Genomic DNA, 19,643 nt, shown 5'->3' on the forward strand with positions numbered 1-19,643 from the left:
CAATTTGCCATCCGCGAGAGACACGACACTCGGGGAGTTCATGACTCTTCGTTTTACCACCTTCACACTATCTCAGGCTAAACAACAACATCATTCGCCTTCAGCTTTTTTATGTTGTTTGACCGTCCCTTTTTGCACGCTTTTGCTAGATTCTGGGGTATGCCCCGTGTACTTGTAATTACTTGTTTTGGACTTTGTCCGTGGTTCAGTCTATTGTGAGTTATGGTTGTTGTTCCTCATAATCTTGGGATTGTTTGGTATGGTTTTTCCTCTTTCAGAGTAGATTAGTAGATGCTCATCAAGGTGTGGATTAGAGGCAGGGTACTTACCGTCATTGGCCTGCTGCTGCGCCCTTTTTTGGTTGGTCTTTAGGAGGGTTTATCTCCTCCTCTCACTTTATTAGTTATAGGATCTTGCTCTAGGATGAGATCGTATTTCCCTCCAAGTGTGGGAGAGAAATAGTAATCATCCGTTCTCTCATTCCAGTTGAGTTGTGAGCTTGATTGTACTGCTGCCGTGTACATATAGCTGATAGATTTCTCCATGTATTTCATTTTTAGAGTTTTCTTCTGCTGTTTAGCACTATTGTTTTCTGCCAGGGTATGCCCTGTGTATTTGTTTGTTGTATTCAGGTTGATTTATATAAATTTACATTCACCCCAAAAAAAAGTTAGGTGCGCCTTCCTCGGCTATGGAGATGGTAGAGATGCGTCGGGACAGTATCCGGCGACGGATCTACGATGTTGGCCAACAGTAGAAGGAGGTCAATTTTCAGTAAGCTATGGCCCAACCTTCTAATCTCCGGCGACAGTGAGGCCGATGCGAGATCAGACAACGGAGGACAACTGCTCAAGAAATTAATTCCCAACAACAACACGCCAAAGCATGTGCCAGACGACGTACCAGCTGCTATCTTTGCCGACGATAGTGGTCGGGGCGACGATAGAGGTGTGCCTGAGCGACACCCTGCGGTTACCATATGGCGATGACAGTTTGTAGGACGATAGCGGTGTGCCGGAGCAACACCCTAAGGTGACCATATGGCGATAGCAGTTTGTGAGACAACGGAAACATACTGGAGCAGGTGCCAGGCGACGTTTTGACAGCTTCCGTCTTCGACGATGGTGGCCGGCGGCGTAAAATCCGACAATGGAAGACAACCGCTCGAGAAAATTAATTCCCGGGCGGGATATTCTTGTTATAAGTGCTAAGGGTAGCTCCTTACACACAAGTGTTTCCGTTCCAAAGTCTTCGCGTGCCTCTCGTTGTCTCGTTGATATGCTCCAACGACAGTAAAGGCTCAACAATGGTGAAAAAGAATTCCAGAAAAAATCAATTTTCAAAAAGCTTTCGGTCCACTGTGAGTAACAGCAGTGACAATGAGTACAAAACAATGGCGGAGTAACAACACGAAAAATTAATTTTCGAGGACTCCCCGTCCGGTGTTTATGGAGATGGCGAGCCAAACAATGGCGGAAGACAACCCAAGAAATCGATTCGTAGGAAGCTCTAGTCCAATGGCGGAAGGCAACCCAAATCGATTCGTAGGAAACCCTGGCCCAATGTTTGTGAAGATAGCAAGCTCAGCCAATGGTGAAATGCACCTCAGAAAATCATTTTTCGGGTGGTTTCTATTCAAATGCCTCACGTATTTCGTCTCCTTCCTCCCTCCTGTAAACAAAGAAAATCAAGGAGATATACTGCGAGAATTAAGATTACCTGAAGATTGAAGCTCGGTGAAGTTGATTGCAGACAACTTTGTTCATGGTTTGAAGAAATTCTGAATTATTGGGTTATTTATAGTTGCAGTATAAGGAATTTGAGGCCAAGGACCTTGTGGTCCAGTGGCATCAAACCCTTCCCTTTATATGGGAGGTGGTGGGTTCGAGCCTCAGGAACAGATATTGCATTCTGATAGAGTTAGTAGTATTAAAAAAAAAAAAAAAAAAAAGGGAATTTGAGTTTGGTTGGAATTCTAATATTTTGTTTAGTCCATATCAAGTCCTGATTTGTGGTTAATGATGTGGCTGGATATTGAATTTTGATAGACTTGTGAACGGAAGATGAGGCGGGCTCCCGAATGCTGTGTTCGATCTTCAAATTATGAAGAAAATTAATTGTGGTCAAAATTAAAAATTGAAAGGAAAATGAGATGGGTTGTTACGGCAGCAAAGGGAATATGGAAATTTGTTGTGCATGGGCTGATTTCTTCAATCTTAAATTCTATGGCCAAAATTAAAACAAATGATTGAAGGGAAAATGAAGGGGTCATTGTTAAATTGGGCCTTTTAAGTCAAAATGTAAGTTATTGGACTATTACCTACAAACATAGACGGCAAATTTAGCTTCTTGGACTATTGAAAAGTTCAAAACTTCCTTCTCTTTGCATTTGGAGCACGCCAAGCAAGTCTCGAAGGGGCAATTTGTTGGTACTGAAAATTAAAATAATGTTATTGGGTCGTGGCTGATAATCGACTGTTAAATTAATTGCTTTAATTAATTAAATTGGGCTGCTATATATTTAATTGGGTTGATTAAATGGCCTAATAAATAATTAATTGGTCTAATTAATTAATTAAAAGTAATTGGATGTTGAATTGTTCGGCCCAAGTTGGTGGAATATTTAACTGAGTTGGACTAGGTTAATTGGATTAATTGGGCCACTTAAATTAGCGGCTTTTGACTTGGTTTCAGCCCATCAAGAATACATGTGGATCATATAATTTTTTGGGAAATTGTGGATATTATAAATTGGTTCGAAAATATAAAATTATGAACCTGAACGTGATAGTGTCCCGATATATTCCGTATATTTAATTCAAATAATTAAATTAAATATAGGAATTATCCAAATGGATAGGGTTGTTAGATTTTCTCTACACACCCACCACTATAAATAGTGGTTTCATTTTCAAGGAGAGGGAGCTCTGAAGATCGGCATACCGAAGCTCTGCCGAAATCTCGCCAGGATATTGTCTGGATCACGCCTGCAATTTATTTGCATCGAGGGATACGCCTGCAAATTTTTTACACCAAGGAACACTTCCAGTTCTGCATATTTCAAACTTGGCATACTTCTAGTTCAACATACTCTGAACTCGGTACACTTCCGGTTGGCATATTTCCAACTCGGCACACTTCCAGTTCAGCATACTCTGAACTTGGTACACTTCCAGTTGGCATACTTCCAACTCGGTACACTTTCAGTTGGCATACTTCCAACTCGGCACACTTCCAATTCCGCATACTCTGAATTCGGTACACTTCCAATTGGCATACTTCCAACTCAGCACACTTCCAGTTTGCATACTTCCAACTCAATATACTTCCAATTCGGCATACTCCGAATTCAGTACACTTCCAATCGACATACTTACAGTTCAATATATTCTGAACTAGGCATACTTCCGATCAGCATACTTCTATTAGAGAATCAGAAGACTTCTATACAGAGATTGTACCCCTTTTTCGTTTGATACATACTACTTCTTGTAACCGATATACTTTGAATTTTGAATATATACAATTCAAGTTTTTCGCTTTAAAAAAGGACAAATAATGAATACAAGAATTTCGGAGCTCCGATGCTGACAAATAATGAAACTCAATCGAATCATGTGGTCTAACTGCTAGTATTAGTATCACTATATAAAGTTGGTCCATCAATTTTTGATATTTTTTTTTTGCAGTTTCTTTCTCGTTGGTCTAGCTTGTCCTTCACACCGCCAACTGAAAATCTTGGAATTTCGATCTCAATTTCATGTAAATTTCTATTTCATAGCTGTTGTCTGAAGCTCTTCTTCGCCTTTTGAACTTAGTTTTATACTCTTTTGTTGAAAAGGATTTGAATTTGATGAGTGAGAATTTGTTAATTTGTGTAAATTGTTGATTTGCAGTGAGATCAGATTCAACAATGGGTAATGCTTCTTCAATGTTGAGTCAGTATGACTTTGAAGGCGTACGGGACCACTGTAACCATCTTTGTAAGAATCTTTTATTGACGAATCTATTTGTTTCTCTTTGGTGCCCTTTATAGGTTTGATGGAGAAATTTTTTATGTAAAATTTAGTTAATCAGTAAGAAATAGTGTCACTATAAAATAGTGTCAAGAAAATTTAGTTAATCAGAAAATTTTTTGTTAATCGACCCTAGGTTACAAAAAAAAAAAAAAAAAATGTCACTATACCAGTGGTTGTGCCAGAGTTTGCCATGAATCCATCATCTCATCAGGTTAGTTATTGGACATCAGGAACTAGCTCTTCTGAGTCACCATGATTTATCTCTTCACAATCCTATCGCACTGAAGTATGAGAGCCCCTGGAATGAGGGATTTCTTTCACCTTTTGTGGGTAAGGTTAGTTATTGGGATGAAAGTACAGTTATGATTGTTGGCTGCATTTCTATAATTAAGTAATGATGTTATTTGTACTCAAAAAAAAAAAGTAATGATGTTATTTTATATTGTGCTTCTCTTTTAATTTGGCCCAAGTGTTATTATTCCTGTTTGATTATATGATCTTTTGGGATCTTTTAGAGATTTCTTGGTAGATGGATTAAACTTCAAGGATGGTAGCTTTTTTGTCAGATTTTAGTATTAAAGTGAGTATACGGTCTTATACAAGTTTTTACCATCAATTATGAAGAAATTTTATATTATTGTTTTGTGTGGTTTAAAATTAAAAGTAAAAGGGTAGGTGAATATTGCAAGAAAGCTAAGAATGCGGTTGAAAATTTTTTTAAAATAGAAGGCAAACAGCTATGGCTTAAATAGTAAGGAGCTTTTTCTTAAGTATATCTCCCTCAAAGAAATTTAATAATCTTTTTGGCAATAGCAAGAAAAGACCGCAACTTGAATAAAAGACCAAATATTATAATTAAACACTTTGCCATTTTTATTCTTCAATATATACCATATAGTAAAAAGTAGGGAAAAAGGCACTTTTGGTCCTTCAATTAGTATCACATTTGAAATGTTGTCCCTATCTTTCAATTTGAACAAATTTGGTCCCTCAATTATTGAGATGGTTGTCAATTTAGTCCTTCTGTTTAGATTATCCAATTAACACCGTTTATACCATGGGCAAATTTGGAATTTCACATTGGAAAATGCACTTTTGGTCCCTCACCATCCCAAGATTGATTTTTCGAAGGAATATTAAACCAAAGGGAAACAAAGTCTAATAATGAGACTTCCATCTGAATTACTTCAACTACCTCGTTACCGTCAACCTAAAAAAAAGGGGAAGAATCAAGAAGTTCAAAGATGGCTTTGCAAGGGCCTAGAAAACTGAAGCAAGCTATACAACAATACACACCAGTGCAGGTCCTAGCATGTGCTGTTTAACGATTGGAAAATGTTTTTTTTTCTTCTTCTTAGAACTGATCAGGCTTTTCAAATCCTGTGAAGTGAATGGCAGAATTCTCATTCACGAAGGTCTAATAAATGCCAAAGACATCGTGAGCTGCATTGCGGGGGGGAAATGCAAGTTAGTCGTGAAACCTCCCTCCTTGTCCATTTTGCAGTGCCTGCTTGAATCAGCGAAGTCCAACTCAGCTGGCTTGGTGATCTGTATGTACTTTTTTTCAGTACTCATTTTGTTTTCGAACGGCAAATCCAATACTATTTCAGAAAAATCATACTTGTAATTTCTTGCTCGTTTGAACTTTTAGTTGATGAGGTGGAGTTAACAAAGACCAACTGGCCAAAGGACAGAATATTCGAGTGGTTTGTTGGACCTCTTTTAATCATGAAGGAGCAAATAAAGCGACTTCAATTGCAGGAAGACGAAGAAATTCGCCTTAGAAAGCTGCTAATGCATTGCAAAAATGACAGACCAGAGGATTGGGACGAGATTGGATTTCCCCCCAGTGACAATGTCAAACGAGCCTAGTTACAAGCGATAATTAGGAGGTTAGCTCCAAATTCAAAGCTTCTCTTAATTTTACAATGCACTTGGCTTGAAAAGGAACATTTGCTATCACAGGTTGTAGGGAATTGTTAGCTGTATCGCATATACCTACATTTCAAAGGCGCTTCAAGAATCTGGTGAATTTGTTATACATAGAGGCAATCGAGATTGGTCTTATTGTCTTGTATGCCAAAATTGAAGGTGCCACCAAGTCTAGCCATGGCAATGGCAGTAGATGCAGTAATGGTAGAGATGACTCGAATGATGGGAATGCATGTCCTGAGAATGAGCTTGGCTTTCAGGTAAATGGAAATGTAGTATGAATTATGATGATGACCATTCATTGAAACTGAAGGTATAACATATTACATGTTCATTGTATTTGGCATGCAAGTCAACTCGTAGAGAATTATATACTCCGTATAATATGTTTTGTTGTGAATTTTAGCAATTAGGCATGCAAGTCAACTCGTAGATAATCATATACTCCCTTTGGCTTAATATTATTCAGAAAGATCAATCTTGGATGGTGAGGGACCAAAAGTGCATTTTTCCAAAGTAAAATTCCAACTTTGCCCATGGTGTAAACGGTGTTAATTGGATAATCTAACAGAAGGACTAAATTGACAATCGTCTCAATAATTGAGGGACCAAATTTGTTCAAATTGAAAGATAGGGATAACATTTCAAATGTGATTCTAAATGTTAAAGAAATTAAAACTAATTATAAAATACCGAAGCTCGACTCATATTTGAGTCAAGCAACATGCTATTTAATATTTTTGTTGTGTTTTCGTACCATTTGGGTAATAATTTAAAAATGCAACAATGAATTCCTCAGGAGTTTCTCCCAAATTCTGTTTGACAATAGCTTATATATGTTAGTAGCTTATTGTGTGTGTTTTTTGGAGTTTGTTAATTGTTTTAAAATGGAGTGGTAAGCCAAAGACCTTATGGTCTAGTGGCACTCGGTTGCACCCCACATGGGAAGGGGTGAGTTCGAGCCTCAGTGGAGATGTTAACGATAATATAACCTAAGCTCTTGGATGTAAGCTTCAAAAACAGCAAAAATTCCTCACCATTAACTATCCAAGTTCAATTGGAAATCCTCGTATGCATTTAACAATACAGAACTTTCATCTTCAACCGCATCTTAATTCGAGTATTGTTCAAATGGATGTATTTGACAATTAACAAAGTACTTTGAAGGATTTGTTCCGTCCTGCTTTTGCAATATTCTCAACCAGCTTCAGCATGACCGAGGTATTGAGCTTGGAGAATAGAAATGCTTTGATATTTTTGGATGGAAGCAACAATATGTTTTCTAGTAAAGTGAACAATTGAATAAGTAACATGACGCATCTACACATCCTCTTCATTCGAAATAACTTTCTCAAGGGTCAGTTGCCTTGCAAAATAGTCTAATTAACTCTATACCTTCTTGATATTTCCCATAACTCTCTTTCAAGACCATTGCCATCTTGTCCATCTCTACTTCAACATGTCCTTATCCAATCAAACATATCCACTGGATACATACCAGAAACTCTATTAAATTCCTCAAGTCTAGTTAAGTTGGATATTAGAGATAACAATTTATCAAGCAACCTTCTTGGTAAAATTGGTGCAAAGAACTTGAGGATTCTTCATTGGGTGGAAATCAATTGAGTGGTCCATATCCAAGCCAGCTATATTGGTTACAAAAACTAAACTTGATTAATCTATCACATAACTACTTATATGGTCAAATACCCCGATGCATCAATAATGTGACATTTGAAAAATAACGGTTCATTGACAATTTTAAAGAATTTGGCAGCAGCATATGGTATCTTCATAAAGTTGTTATTTATGGAAACATCTTAATTAAAGCATATGAGATAAGCACAAAGGATAGTAGATATGATGAAGTGATAATAAACTTTGTTACGAAAAGCAGGTCCAACTCTTACTTGGGTGACATTCTGAACTTAATTAATGTCTGGATTGGATTCATCATGTAACAACTTTACAAGTGCAGTCCCGTTTGAACTAAGTGAACTCACTTGGATTCATACATTGAATTTGTCTCATAACCAAATCAAAGGTTCTATTCCCGTAACATTTTCAAGATTGAGACAGTTGGAGAGCTTAGGCCTTTCCTTACCACAATCTAACTGGAAAAATTCCTCCAGAATTGATTGATATGAATTTCCTTGCGTTTTTTCTCTTTGGCACATAACAACTTGTCTGGTAGAATTCTTGAGATGAAAGGACAATTTGTAACATTTGACCAGAGCAGCTATGAAGCGAATCCATATCTTTTCGGTGTGCTACTAGCTAAGAAATGCAACCAGATAATTGAGTCACCAAGCTCTCCAACAGAATTTACAAGTGAAACAAAATGGTACGAAATGGACATGTTGGTTTTCTGGGTAGCTTTTGTAGTTGCTTTCATCATTTTCTTTCTAGGAGTGATAATTTCATTGTATGTTAACCCTTATTGGCATAGAAGATTGTTCAACTTTGTTGATGATTGCTATTATGGGTGCTACTTTAAATTTTGTATGTAATACTTTTATGCTTTTAGTCATTTAATTGGGAACTTGAATGCATTGTACGATTAAAAATAATTCATGTTTTATTGACATTCTCTATCATACATAGGAATTATATACGTTTAATAATCGCTAACAATGTTCAATAAATGTGCATTGTCCTTGTTTTGTTCTCTAGAGTGTAAGAACTAGGAAGCCAAATGTAATGTCAAATTGTAATAATGGTTTTATAGTTTATTTTCGTCACACATCCCCTCAAATTTTTAGATAGTATATATGAGATTACAGGGGCGTAACAAGTATGTAAGACACTTAATATTGTTAAAAGCAAAATAGGTAACTTAGCATGTCAAATATCCAAAAAAATGTATCCAATTATAGGAACTACAATATCATGATATTACAGTCAATTTGTTCATATTGTTGAGGTGGTATACCATTGAATTCATATTTCTCTTATGGCATGTTTAGTTCATGGAATAGGTAAGGAATGGAATAGAATTCCTTGGAATGACCTATTCCATTGTTTGTTTTGTTCATTTTAGCATGGGAATAACATTCCTAGGAATGAGCTATTACCTTTGCAAAGGGAATAGCCATTCCTAGGGGGGCTATGGTATTAGCTATTCCCATGCTATTGGGAATAGCTTTTATATTGCTAATACCAAAAATACCCTTTGCACATTATTTAATATTTATATTTAATAATTATGCATTATATAAATGTATATATTTAATTAATTATAATTCTTATCTATCAATAAATATATATATTTAAATAAATTATATATATATATACACACACACAAATAATAATACACACTAATAAAAAATAATAATAATAATTGTTGTTGTTATTATTATTATTATTATTATTATTATTATTATTATTATTATTATTATTACATACACACATTTATGTTTGTTTATATCTGAGTTGTCCTTAATTAATAACTTTTTAATGTAAATATGTATTTTATTTTAATATGGAGTAATAATAATAATAATAATAATAATAATAATAATAATAATAATAATAATAATAATAATAATTGTTGTTGTTGTTGTAGTTGTTGTTGTTATTGTTATTCTATCTCTCGCTCACATACACATATACATGTATATAAATATAAAAATAAATAAATAAATAAATGTGTGCGTGTGTGTGTATAAATATATATATATATAACATTCAGTATATCATAAATCATAAATATAATAATAATTATTATTATTATTATTATTATTATTATTATTATTATTATTTTGGATAAGGGCATTTATGTCTTTAAAACTTATTCCATTTCTATTCCTTTAACCAACCAAACATTATAATACAATTCCTAAGCTCTATTCCTTCCGCGCGAACCAAACAATATTATACAATTCCTATTCTATTCCTCACCTATTCCATTCCATGTGGAATAACATTCCTATTCCCTCCAAATTCATTCCGTGAACCAAACGTGCTGTTAATTAATCGTATCTTTCTAACTCATCAAAATCTTTCTATTCCCAGGAACATTGTTCCTGGGAATGACCTATTCCCCTTGCAAGGGGAATAGAGATTCCTAGGGTCCCCCTAGGTATTAGGCTATTCCTGAGTCCTCAGGAATAGCCTAATGTTATTATTTCCAATTTTACCCTTTGGCGCGTTTTGGAGAAATATCTTCATTTTCCCAAAACGGTCCTATATTATTAAAAAAAAAACAAAAAACTTGTAACTAAGAACAATTAAGGTTCCTTAAATGAATGAGCTTTTGGCTCTTCAATCCGTTTAAGGCTTCCTCGTCATGTTGTTAATTTCAAAAGAGAAGCAATCTCTTATATAGAGGAGCTCATGGGATCAAAAATTTCAATTTTTATTTTAAAAAAATTATTATTCCTTTTTTGTTATTTTTGTTATTAATATTATTATAATTATAATTTTTATTTTATTATTACATAATAATAATAATATTAATATTAATATTAATAATAACATGAATGTCCTTATTATTATTATTATTGTTATTGTTATTGTTATTGTTATTGTTATTGTTATTGTTATTGTTGTTGTTGTTGTTATTATTATTATTATTATTATTATTATTATTATTATTATTATTATTATTATTACATATTTTATAAGGGTATTTATGTATAATAATAATAATAAGAATAATAATAATAATAATAATAAAATTTTGTACAAGGGCATTTATGTCTTTTAAATATATATTCCATTTCTATTCCTTTAACCAACCAAACGCTGGAATACAATTCCCAAGTCTATTCCTTCCGCGAACCAAACGCTGGAATACAATTCATATTCTATTCCTTACCTATTCCATTCCTTATGGAATAGTATTCCTATTCCCTTCAAATTCATTCTGTGAACCAAACGTGCTATAAGTAGTCATTACCTGAAGTTATACATTGAATAAATCTTATTCATACGTAATAGTCTGTAAACTAGACAAGACAAGTAAATCACAATAAAAAGATTTTGTGTAATTGATAATAAGTTTCAAAATGTTCATGTTTTCCCCTTGCAATTATGTATATTTTCCTTGTCATTTGTTATAATTTTACCCAAAATGTTCCTCATTTGATTCATTTGTGTGTTTATGTGTAATTCTTGATGACTTAGATAAATTGGATGGTTTTTGAAGCAGTTTGGATGCATGTAGAGTCAATGGAAGCTTAGGAGAAGCTATGAAGATGAGAGAAACACCTCTTGAAGAACCAAAGAGTGGTGCTTTTAACGGTCTTGGTCATTTGGACAAACAAAGGCAAAATTGGAGCAAAAGAGCAAGAAGTTGAAATTCTCGCACAATTCGTCCACTGCTCAGTTTTTTGGCCATATCTCTTCGTATGAATGCCCAAATCAAGTTTTCTTTATTTCATTGGAAAGCTAACTTAAAGGGCTACAACTTTGATGAAGATCATAAACACAAATTCAAAAGATTCAAGGGTCAGAAATAGCCTAGAAGACAGATACTGTTCACAGGAATGCTGCCCAATGGCCACAAGTCTAGCCACGCCCGTGGCCACTGGGCAGTACTCCACGGGCATGGCCAGCACTCTACAACTTTTGATAGCGCATTTTTTTGGCCCTTTTAAGTTGATTTCTCCACCCCAAAATGCGATCTTTCATTTCATCTTCATTTCCTAGCTAGGGTTTGTTTAGAATAGCAAAAAATAGGGTAAAATACTAGGTTCTCTTCACTTCCATGCATCAAGAACATAGCAAATGTTGGATTCAAAAGCTCAATAGAGAAGTTTTTCTTACTTATCTCTTCCTTTGATTTCTCTTTATGCTTTCATTTACTTTAATATTTTGCATCTATTGTTATATTATGAGTTGCTAAACCATTTGCGACTAGGATTTGGTTTGATTTCTTGCTATTGATGCCTATATAAGTTGTATTGCATAAAGGGGATTATTTTGGTGTTCTAGGGCTAGTTGTGTGAATTGGATTTGTTATGAAATTGTGTATAATTGTTGGATCTCTTTTATATGCATGATTTGGCGAGAGTAGAGCTTGTACACTAGCCACACATTCACACACTTAATGTCAAATGCGAGAGTATTTCGGGTATTAAGGAGAATTTATGTTTTGTGTTCTTGTTTAGGCAACTTTAGGCTGGATTGTCACGAGAGTGGAGTTCATAGTGGGGTTGCAAGTCCAAATAGCTACGAGAGTGGTATTTGGACTTTTTGTGCATCTCACTTACCCTATGCCTTGTTTTAATCCCATAATCCTTAGTAGAATAATTGGCATCTTAACTTGAATCAAAAGTCCCGATCCTTTGTTTTACTTGTCTAATTTGTCATTTACTAAACCATATCAATCAAACTCTTTAACTATAGACCTAACTTCTATAAGAATAGTTTTAACTTGTGCTTGACTTCACATTGCATCAATTCTTAACATTATAAGAGTCATCTCCAGTGGAACGATATCTAAACTCTATACTGTAATTTAATACTTGATGAATGCGTGGAAAAAGTCCTTGTCAGTAATGAATTGAATTGAAAAGATATTGATAAAAACTGAACTTGTGAACTTGGAGTGTTGCTGTTTTGCAAAATTAAGCTTTGTCATTTAACAAATATTATAAAGTTTGAAAGCTAATGCATAAAGAAAGAAATAGCAAAGCGTAGATAAGCTGATCTGAGCATCCAAGTGAGAATCCTATTGATTTTAGTCAAGCTGCGCTGCATGCCCGCAATATAAGGAATGCGTAATTATCGATAATTTGATGTGATGTAAACCTACTTTGATAGATATTGACCTTGACTTGGAAATTTTGGTATCAAACTTAGACAATTTTGTTTTTAATATAACAATATTTTTAGTTTATGCTTTTATTATTATTATTATTATTATTAGGGTTAAGAAAACACAGAATTTCTCAGAGTTACCCCCAAAATTTTATATCGCATAGCTAAATGCTACTAATGTCTCGTACTCTTATCACTCCCCGTCAATAAAGTTTAACGGTTGGTATAAACAATGGCGGCTCTCATAATTAACATTATTAGTTATATTATATTTTAAAATATATACAATAATTAATTTGAAAAAAAATATGAAAATTAAATAGAACAAAATAATACAATGTAATTGTCACACCACACAACAAGAATTATCCGATGTTTCTGAAAATGAATTCCGAGATTGTTTTAAGACTTTTAGAATAGAAACAAATTTTGTTTCAGGAGATTTATGTTATTTGTTATTCACAAAATAAATGGAGAGGATTAGAGTTGCCGGTTGCCGCTTAACTATTGACCCTGACATAGTTGGGTAAGAAAATGATAATACATGTAAGAATTTCTCAGAAATTTCCCTCTTTTTGGAAGACTCGGTCCACACTCAGCTATTTTCAATCATTATTCTGTTTATTATGCTTCACTTGATAAGGTGAACTATTTACATAAAATATATTTTTAATATAATGAAGATTCATTATTTGATATACTCAATTAAATAATTAAATGTTAGTACTCAAATAATATACCTTCAATATATTAAAAATAAATATTTATTTATGATCCGGAGTATAATTTGCCCGACTACCGCGCCAGCCAAACTGATAATCATTATACTATGGACTATAGTTCACCTTACAAGACCATTCACATAAAATTCATTATTAGTATACTAAAAAATTCAATTTTAGAGTTATCATATCGGTTGGCGCTTAACTATTGAACCTCAGAATAAATTAAGTTTTTGACTAAGTCCTTGTGGTGTCCCATTATTTGGGTAAGAAAATGATATTACATAATATAATGTAAGAAAATTTTTGCTTCTCTCTTTTTGCCATAGCTTATATAAGCAGCTAGCCTCCTGGATGTGAACTTGTATCACACACCCAAAACACTTCAATACAATATATTACATTGAATAATAATTATTTCAATAAAGCCCCTACTAATGCAGTGTGTTTTTTGGGGTTTGTTGTTTATTTTACAATGGGGTGGTCATGAATGTTGTGTGAAAGAGGAAAGAGTGGCTTTACTTCAAATCAAAGCATTCTTCACCACAGGCGTTAACGTTGTTGTGGCACACCGTTTTCTGCCATCATGGCTTGAAAAGGGAGATAATGATTGTTGTAGGTGGGAGAGAGTAACATGCAATCCTATCACAGGTCGTGTTACGGAGCTCTCTCTAGACCATCTCATACAAAATTGTAACTCTTTCTCAGGACTTAATCTCGATGTGTCCCTGTTTAGTCCTTTTGAGGAACTGGTAAATCTGCACTTATCTGGGAATTGCTTTAGTTGTTGCCTTCACAACCAAGGTAATAAGCTCATGCAAGTGTTCATATTCATTTAATCTTTGTGAATAGGGATAGTGTTTTGGATCTACTAATGTTTTTTTTGGTGTGATCTGATCTTCAACAGGTTTTGACAAGTTGAAGAGGGTGGAGGGTTTGAACCTTGCAGAGAATGATTTTGGAGACAACATCTTTAGGTCATTGGGTGCCCTCACAACACTCACATCGTTGAACCTTAGTTGGAATTCGATTTATGGCCGTCGTGGTGGTCTACAAGGTATGCATATCTTCAAGACTTCAATTTTGTCCCTTAAAAGTAGGTGTCATTTGTACAAAATACAATTATACTTTCCTTATTAATTGTCTAGAAATTTAAAAAAAGTCAAAAGGTTAAATATGAAATGTAGAATTATAGTTATGTTTAGTTTTGGTAAAAGGACATTATTTTGGGACAAACTAGTAGGAAAACTAAGACAGGTAAAATGATACGAAGGGAATATTTTATAATATTTTAATATCTGATCTCAAGAACAAACGCTCATCACTAGGTCAAAAGCTATAGTTAGGAGTAGGGAAAATGTGCAACATAACTTTATTTTTTTATACTTGCCTATTAACAAGTAGCATCTTATACTTGCGTATTAACAAATAGCATCATGTTTTGATAATGGGATGCTGGACTCCTCTCTCCAAATTGCTGCCTAACATCTTATCTCAAGGGTGATTCCTGTCTCCATTTTTTTTTTCCCTTTTGCTAGATCTTACTATGTTGAAGAATTTAAAGGTCTTGGACTTGAGTGCAAACTATGTGGAGGGGAGCATTCCTCCGGCCATTGGAAACTTGACTACTTTGGTTGCCTTGTCATTGGCAGAAAACAATCTCATTGGAACTCTACCCAATCAAGGTAAAACTAACTCCAAGGATTATATATATGTTCCCCTACCCCGTGGATCATGGACCACCTTGCATGGTGAATCCTGATTTAAAACACTATTTTATTTATATTAAGCGTCAATTAGAACATCATATATTTTATAGCATTATTATCATGTATTATGTTCATAATATTTATTCTATATGTTCATAAACATAAACCTTAATATACATAAACACTATACTAAATGTACATCATATGTATTTTCATTCACTCTATAGTAGGTTTATAATATTCCTTCGATATGTTCACAAAAATATATCTTAATATACAAAAAAAAAAAATTAATAACAATTTATCTTGTACCTTGTTCATAATATTTCTTCTTATATGTCCATAAACATAAACCTTAATGGCTTAATGCACATAAACACTAAACAAAATGTATATCATATGTATTTTCATTCACTCTATAATAGGTTTCATAATGTTTCTTCTATGTGTTCATAAAAACAGAGCTTAATATACATAAACATTAAACTCAAGTAATAACTTTGTGTACATACATATAGATCAATTTATTCTTTTTTTTAAAAAAAAATAAAAATATTTAAATAGGGATGTTATTTAAAAGATCTCAATTACAGTATTTAATGATATATATATTTTTTTTTTATACATTAATTTTTTTTGTAAAAAAAGAAAAAGAAAATTAAATTTAAGTTTTAAAAAGAAGTATGGGAAAAATAGTATTGTGTTGAGTACATATAGCAACATGTATGCACACTGTCACCCTGGTTGAGGATATAACTATTGCGCATGCCCCTCCTTAAATATAATCTTAGGCTATAGGCTTCAAGTATGCATATTTATTATGCAATTGATTTAAATTTGCAGAATTTTGTAAGCTAAAAAATCTTGAGGAGTTGGATCTTAGTCTTAATTATGGCTTAGAAGGAGTTCTTCCACCATGCTTCACCAACTTGACCTCCCTCAGACTTTTAGACCTTTCAACAAACAAATTCAAGGGAGAGATTTCCTTTATTTTTCCTAATCTCATATCCCTTGAATACATCAGACTTGGCGATAATCACTTTGAGGGTAAATTCTCTTTTAGCTTGTTAGCCAATCACTCAAAAGTCAAACTGGTTGAAATACTCAACAATGACAACTTAGAGGTGGAAACTGAAGATTCAAATTGGGTGCCCGAGTTTCAGTTGGAAGTCTTGGTATTGTCACGTTGTAACCTCAACAAGCAAAGCCTCCAAGTTCCAACTTTTCTTGCATATCAAAGCATGCTAAAAGTATTTGATCTCTCCCACAACAATCTGAGAGGAGGCTTCCCTGATTGGGTAATTAAGAACAATTCACAACTCCAGGTTTTGAGACTAAGTAATAACTCTCTTGAGGGGCAATTGCATTTTCAACCACATCTTAATACAAGTATTTTGTGGATGGATGTATCTGAAAATCAACTTAGGGGAAGACTTGAAGAGAATCTAGGAAGGAAGCTTCCATATATGACTACCCTAAATTTGTCCAGGAACCACTTTGAAGGATTTGTTCCATCTTCCTTTTGCAACATGAGTGGATTAGTTCAGCTCGATTTGTCCAACAACTTCTTCGATGGAGAAATCGCCAAGGAAATGGTTTCAGGATGCCTCAATAGTTTGGAAGTACTGATTTTATCCGGTAACAGATTTCATGGGCAAATATTCTCGACCGACTTTAACATGACCACATTAGGTGTTTTGCACTTGGAGGATAACCAATTTTCAGGAACAATCACCAATGCAATCAGTACAAGTCATTACTTGTGGTTGTTGGATGCAAGCAACAACAATTTTTCAGGTGAACTACATTGGATAAGTAACATGACTCATCTTATCACCCTCCTCATTCAAAATAACTCTCTCACGGGTCGATTTCCATGCGAAATTCCTGGATTAAACCATCTCGATGTCTCTCATAATTCCCTTTCAGGAGCATTGCTCCCTTGTAAATATGAAATTAATCATTTACTTCTCCACTCCAACAAATTCACTGGACCAATACCTGAAACTCTTTTGCATTGGCCATTATTGACATTGAATATTAGAGATAACAATTTATCTGGAAATATTCCATCTGTAACTCGTGCAGAGAGTTTGAGGGTTCTTTTATTAGGTGGCAATCAGTTGAATGGATCTTTCCCAAAGCAGTTGTGTAGTCTATCGAAGATAAGTTTGCTTGACCTTTCACATAATAATTTCTTTGGTGAAATACCTGAATGCATCAACAATATTACCTTTGGAAAAACCAGGTATGCCGATTTTAACCATGATGATGTTTCTATATTATTCATTGGTAGCAAAGTTGTCACATTTGGGAACTTCTTGGTTAAACAGTACGAGATAGTCCCAAGATTAGTTGAATACTATGAACAAGTGACAGTAGACTTTGTTGTGAAAAAAAGGTCCAACTCTTACAAAGGTGACATCCTCAACTACATGTCTGGATTGGATTTGTCGTGTAATAGCTTTACAGGTGAAATCCCACATGAACTAGGGGAACTCGAGTTGATTCTTACATTGAATTTGTCTCGTAACCAAATTAAAGGTCCTATTCTCGCATCATTCTCAGGATTGAGACAGTTGGAGAGTTTAGATCTTTCTTACAACAATCTAACTGGAAAAATTCCTCCAGAATTGATTGATCTTAATTTTCTAGCTTTTTTCTCTGTGGCATACAACAACTTATCTGGCAGAATTCCTGAGATGAAAGGGCAATTTGGGACATTTGACGAAAGCAGCTATGAAGGGAATCCATACCTTTGTGGTGAACTGCTAGCTAATAAATGCAACAAGATAATTGAGCCAAACCCTCCAACACCACCCTCAGAATTCATAAGTGAAGCAAAGTGGTACGAATTTGACATGTTGATTTTTTGGGTAGCTTTTATTGTTGCTTTTATCATTTTCTTCTTAGGAGTGGTAATTTCACTATATGTTAATCCTTATTGGAGTAGAAGATTGTGGAACTTTGTAGATGATTGCTATTATGCATGCTATTTTAAGTTTTGTATGTAATACTTTATATATTTTAGTTATTTAATTATATATTTTAGTTATTTAATTTGAAACTTGAATACTATGGTGCCATTAATAAGAATTCATGCTCTATTAAGCTTTTTCAGTAATACTGTTATAAATCGCATCTCCCTTGTCACTTAATTTGTCTAAGTTATTTCTCAAATCTTTATCAACGATGTGGGAAATTGTGACTTTCTCATTTCTCATTACCTAGCTTATCTCACTCCAATAAATACCTAGAAGTAATCAAAGTAAGCAAGCATTGTATGGTTAAATAATTTTAATTTTGTTAAAGGCTAGATAGCATGTCAAGTATCCCAAAAAAAAAGTCATAAATTTTACAATTCTATCTGATGCTAACTAGCTAGATCTTAATTTTGACCAGGGACAATTACAGTATGTAGTTATAAGAAAGATATATAGCGACCTAATTCAATTCTTGTATTATAAATGCTTTTTTTTTCCTTAAGTTTGCTCGAAACAATTTCTTATCAATCTTATTAGGTTACTAATAATATGTCACCAAATTTAATTTGTAAATCACTAACAAAGTAATGTATTTGGTCTCTTTGTTAATAGATTTGTACAAACCAACCATTAGTCTCCACATTCTATTTCCCTCTCTGCTAAGCATAATAAAGCATTATATGAAACAAATTCAACTGAGTTGATCAAACTATTGACTTGATAATAATAAAGTTTAAATTCGACTCCCAGTGATAGTAACGTATTGTCTTTCTTAGTTTGAGTCGATCAGCTATCGGCAACCTGAACGATTTACCTACTTGTGATCTTTTACTGACTAGAGTCACCAAGCAAACTTCACTCATAACTCACTTCTGGATAGTAACTGCGGTTTTTCTAATAAACTAAAGAATAAAGCATTAGAAAATAGAAGATGAGAGAACAAAACTAAAACAATTAGAGCCTTTAGAGGGTGTTTGGTTCAAGTTATATAAGATAACCATATTTACTTGTAAGATTCTCACATTTGGTTAAGTTATGTAATTTTTCCAAGGAATGTAACATAACATCCACATAAGGTTTTTATCTATTTGAAGGGGATGTGAATCATGTGATATACCCTTCTCCTTTCTTAGGTATTCTCACATTCACTTGTCTTATTATTAATTTTGTTCTTTTAATCTATTGATTTTTCTTTCACCTCAAGACATATAATGTTTCTCAAGCTCAAGCTTTTAGTTAATTACTTAATTTTAAATTATTTACTTCTATATTTTACCATTACCTTATATATTTATTTTTATTTTAAAATTTATTGAAATACATAAAAATAAGTTAACGGAATTGAAGTAAACTATTATAACATTTAAAAAAAAAAAAACAAACAAACAAACAAACAGACAAAAAACAACTCTTCAACCAAATAGATTTATATTACATAGTTTTAAACCAAACTCTGAAATTTAACATTCACAAAAATTTAACATTTTTTAAAATAATCTAATATTCTCTGAT

The 19,643-nt window shown here is 33.6% G+C and overlaps 1 protein-coding gene across 1 annotated transcript; it reads left to right on the forward strand.

Moving 5' to 3' along the window:
* The first annotated feature begins 740 nt into the window (after positions 1–740).
* Positions 741–18,161, forward strand: LOC116010976 (receptor-like protein 14). The gene is made up of 9 exons (XM_031250467.1): positions 741–948; positions 5,378–5,569; positions 5,671–5,868; positions 5,985–6,211; positions 13,943–14,067; positions 14,175–14,242; positions 14,346–14,495; positions 14,977–15,123; positions 15,991–18,161. Exons 1-9 carry the CDS (start codon positions 741–743, stop codon positions 18,159–18,161), a joined length of 3,486 nt encoding a protein of 1,161 aa, XP_031106327.1.
* Positions 18,162–19,643: the final 1,482 nt, after the last annotated feature.

This window comes from Ipomoea triloba, chromosome 2 (genome assembly GCF_003576645.1).
Source record: "Ipomoea triloba cultivar NCNSP0323 chromosome 2, ASM357664v1".
Lineage (NCBI taxonomy): Eukaryota > Viridiplantae > Streptophyta > Magnoliopsida > Solanales > Convolvulaceae > Ipomoea > Ipomoea triloba.

What these genes read in the sequence shown, in the direction of transcription:
- LOC116010976 (XM_031250467.1), top strand. Translation starts at nt 741, where the DNA reads ATGTTGGCCAACAGTAGAAGGAGGTCAATTTTCAGTAAGCTATGGCCC. An exon ending in TGGTCGGGGCGACGATAGAG is followed by an intron (nt 949 to 5,377) that starts GTGTGCCTGAGC and finishes TCTTCTTCTTAG; the next exon opens with AACTGATCAGGCTTTTCAAA. An exon ending in CTCAGCTGGCTTGGTGATCT is followed by an intron (nt 5,570 to 5,670) that starts GTATGTACTTTT and finishes TTGAACTTTTAG; the next exon opens with TTGATGAGGTGGAGTTAACA.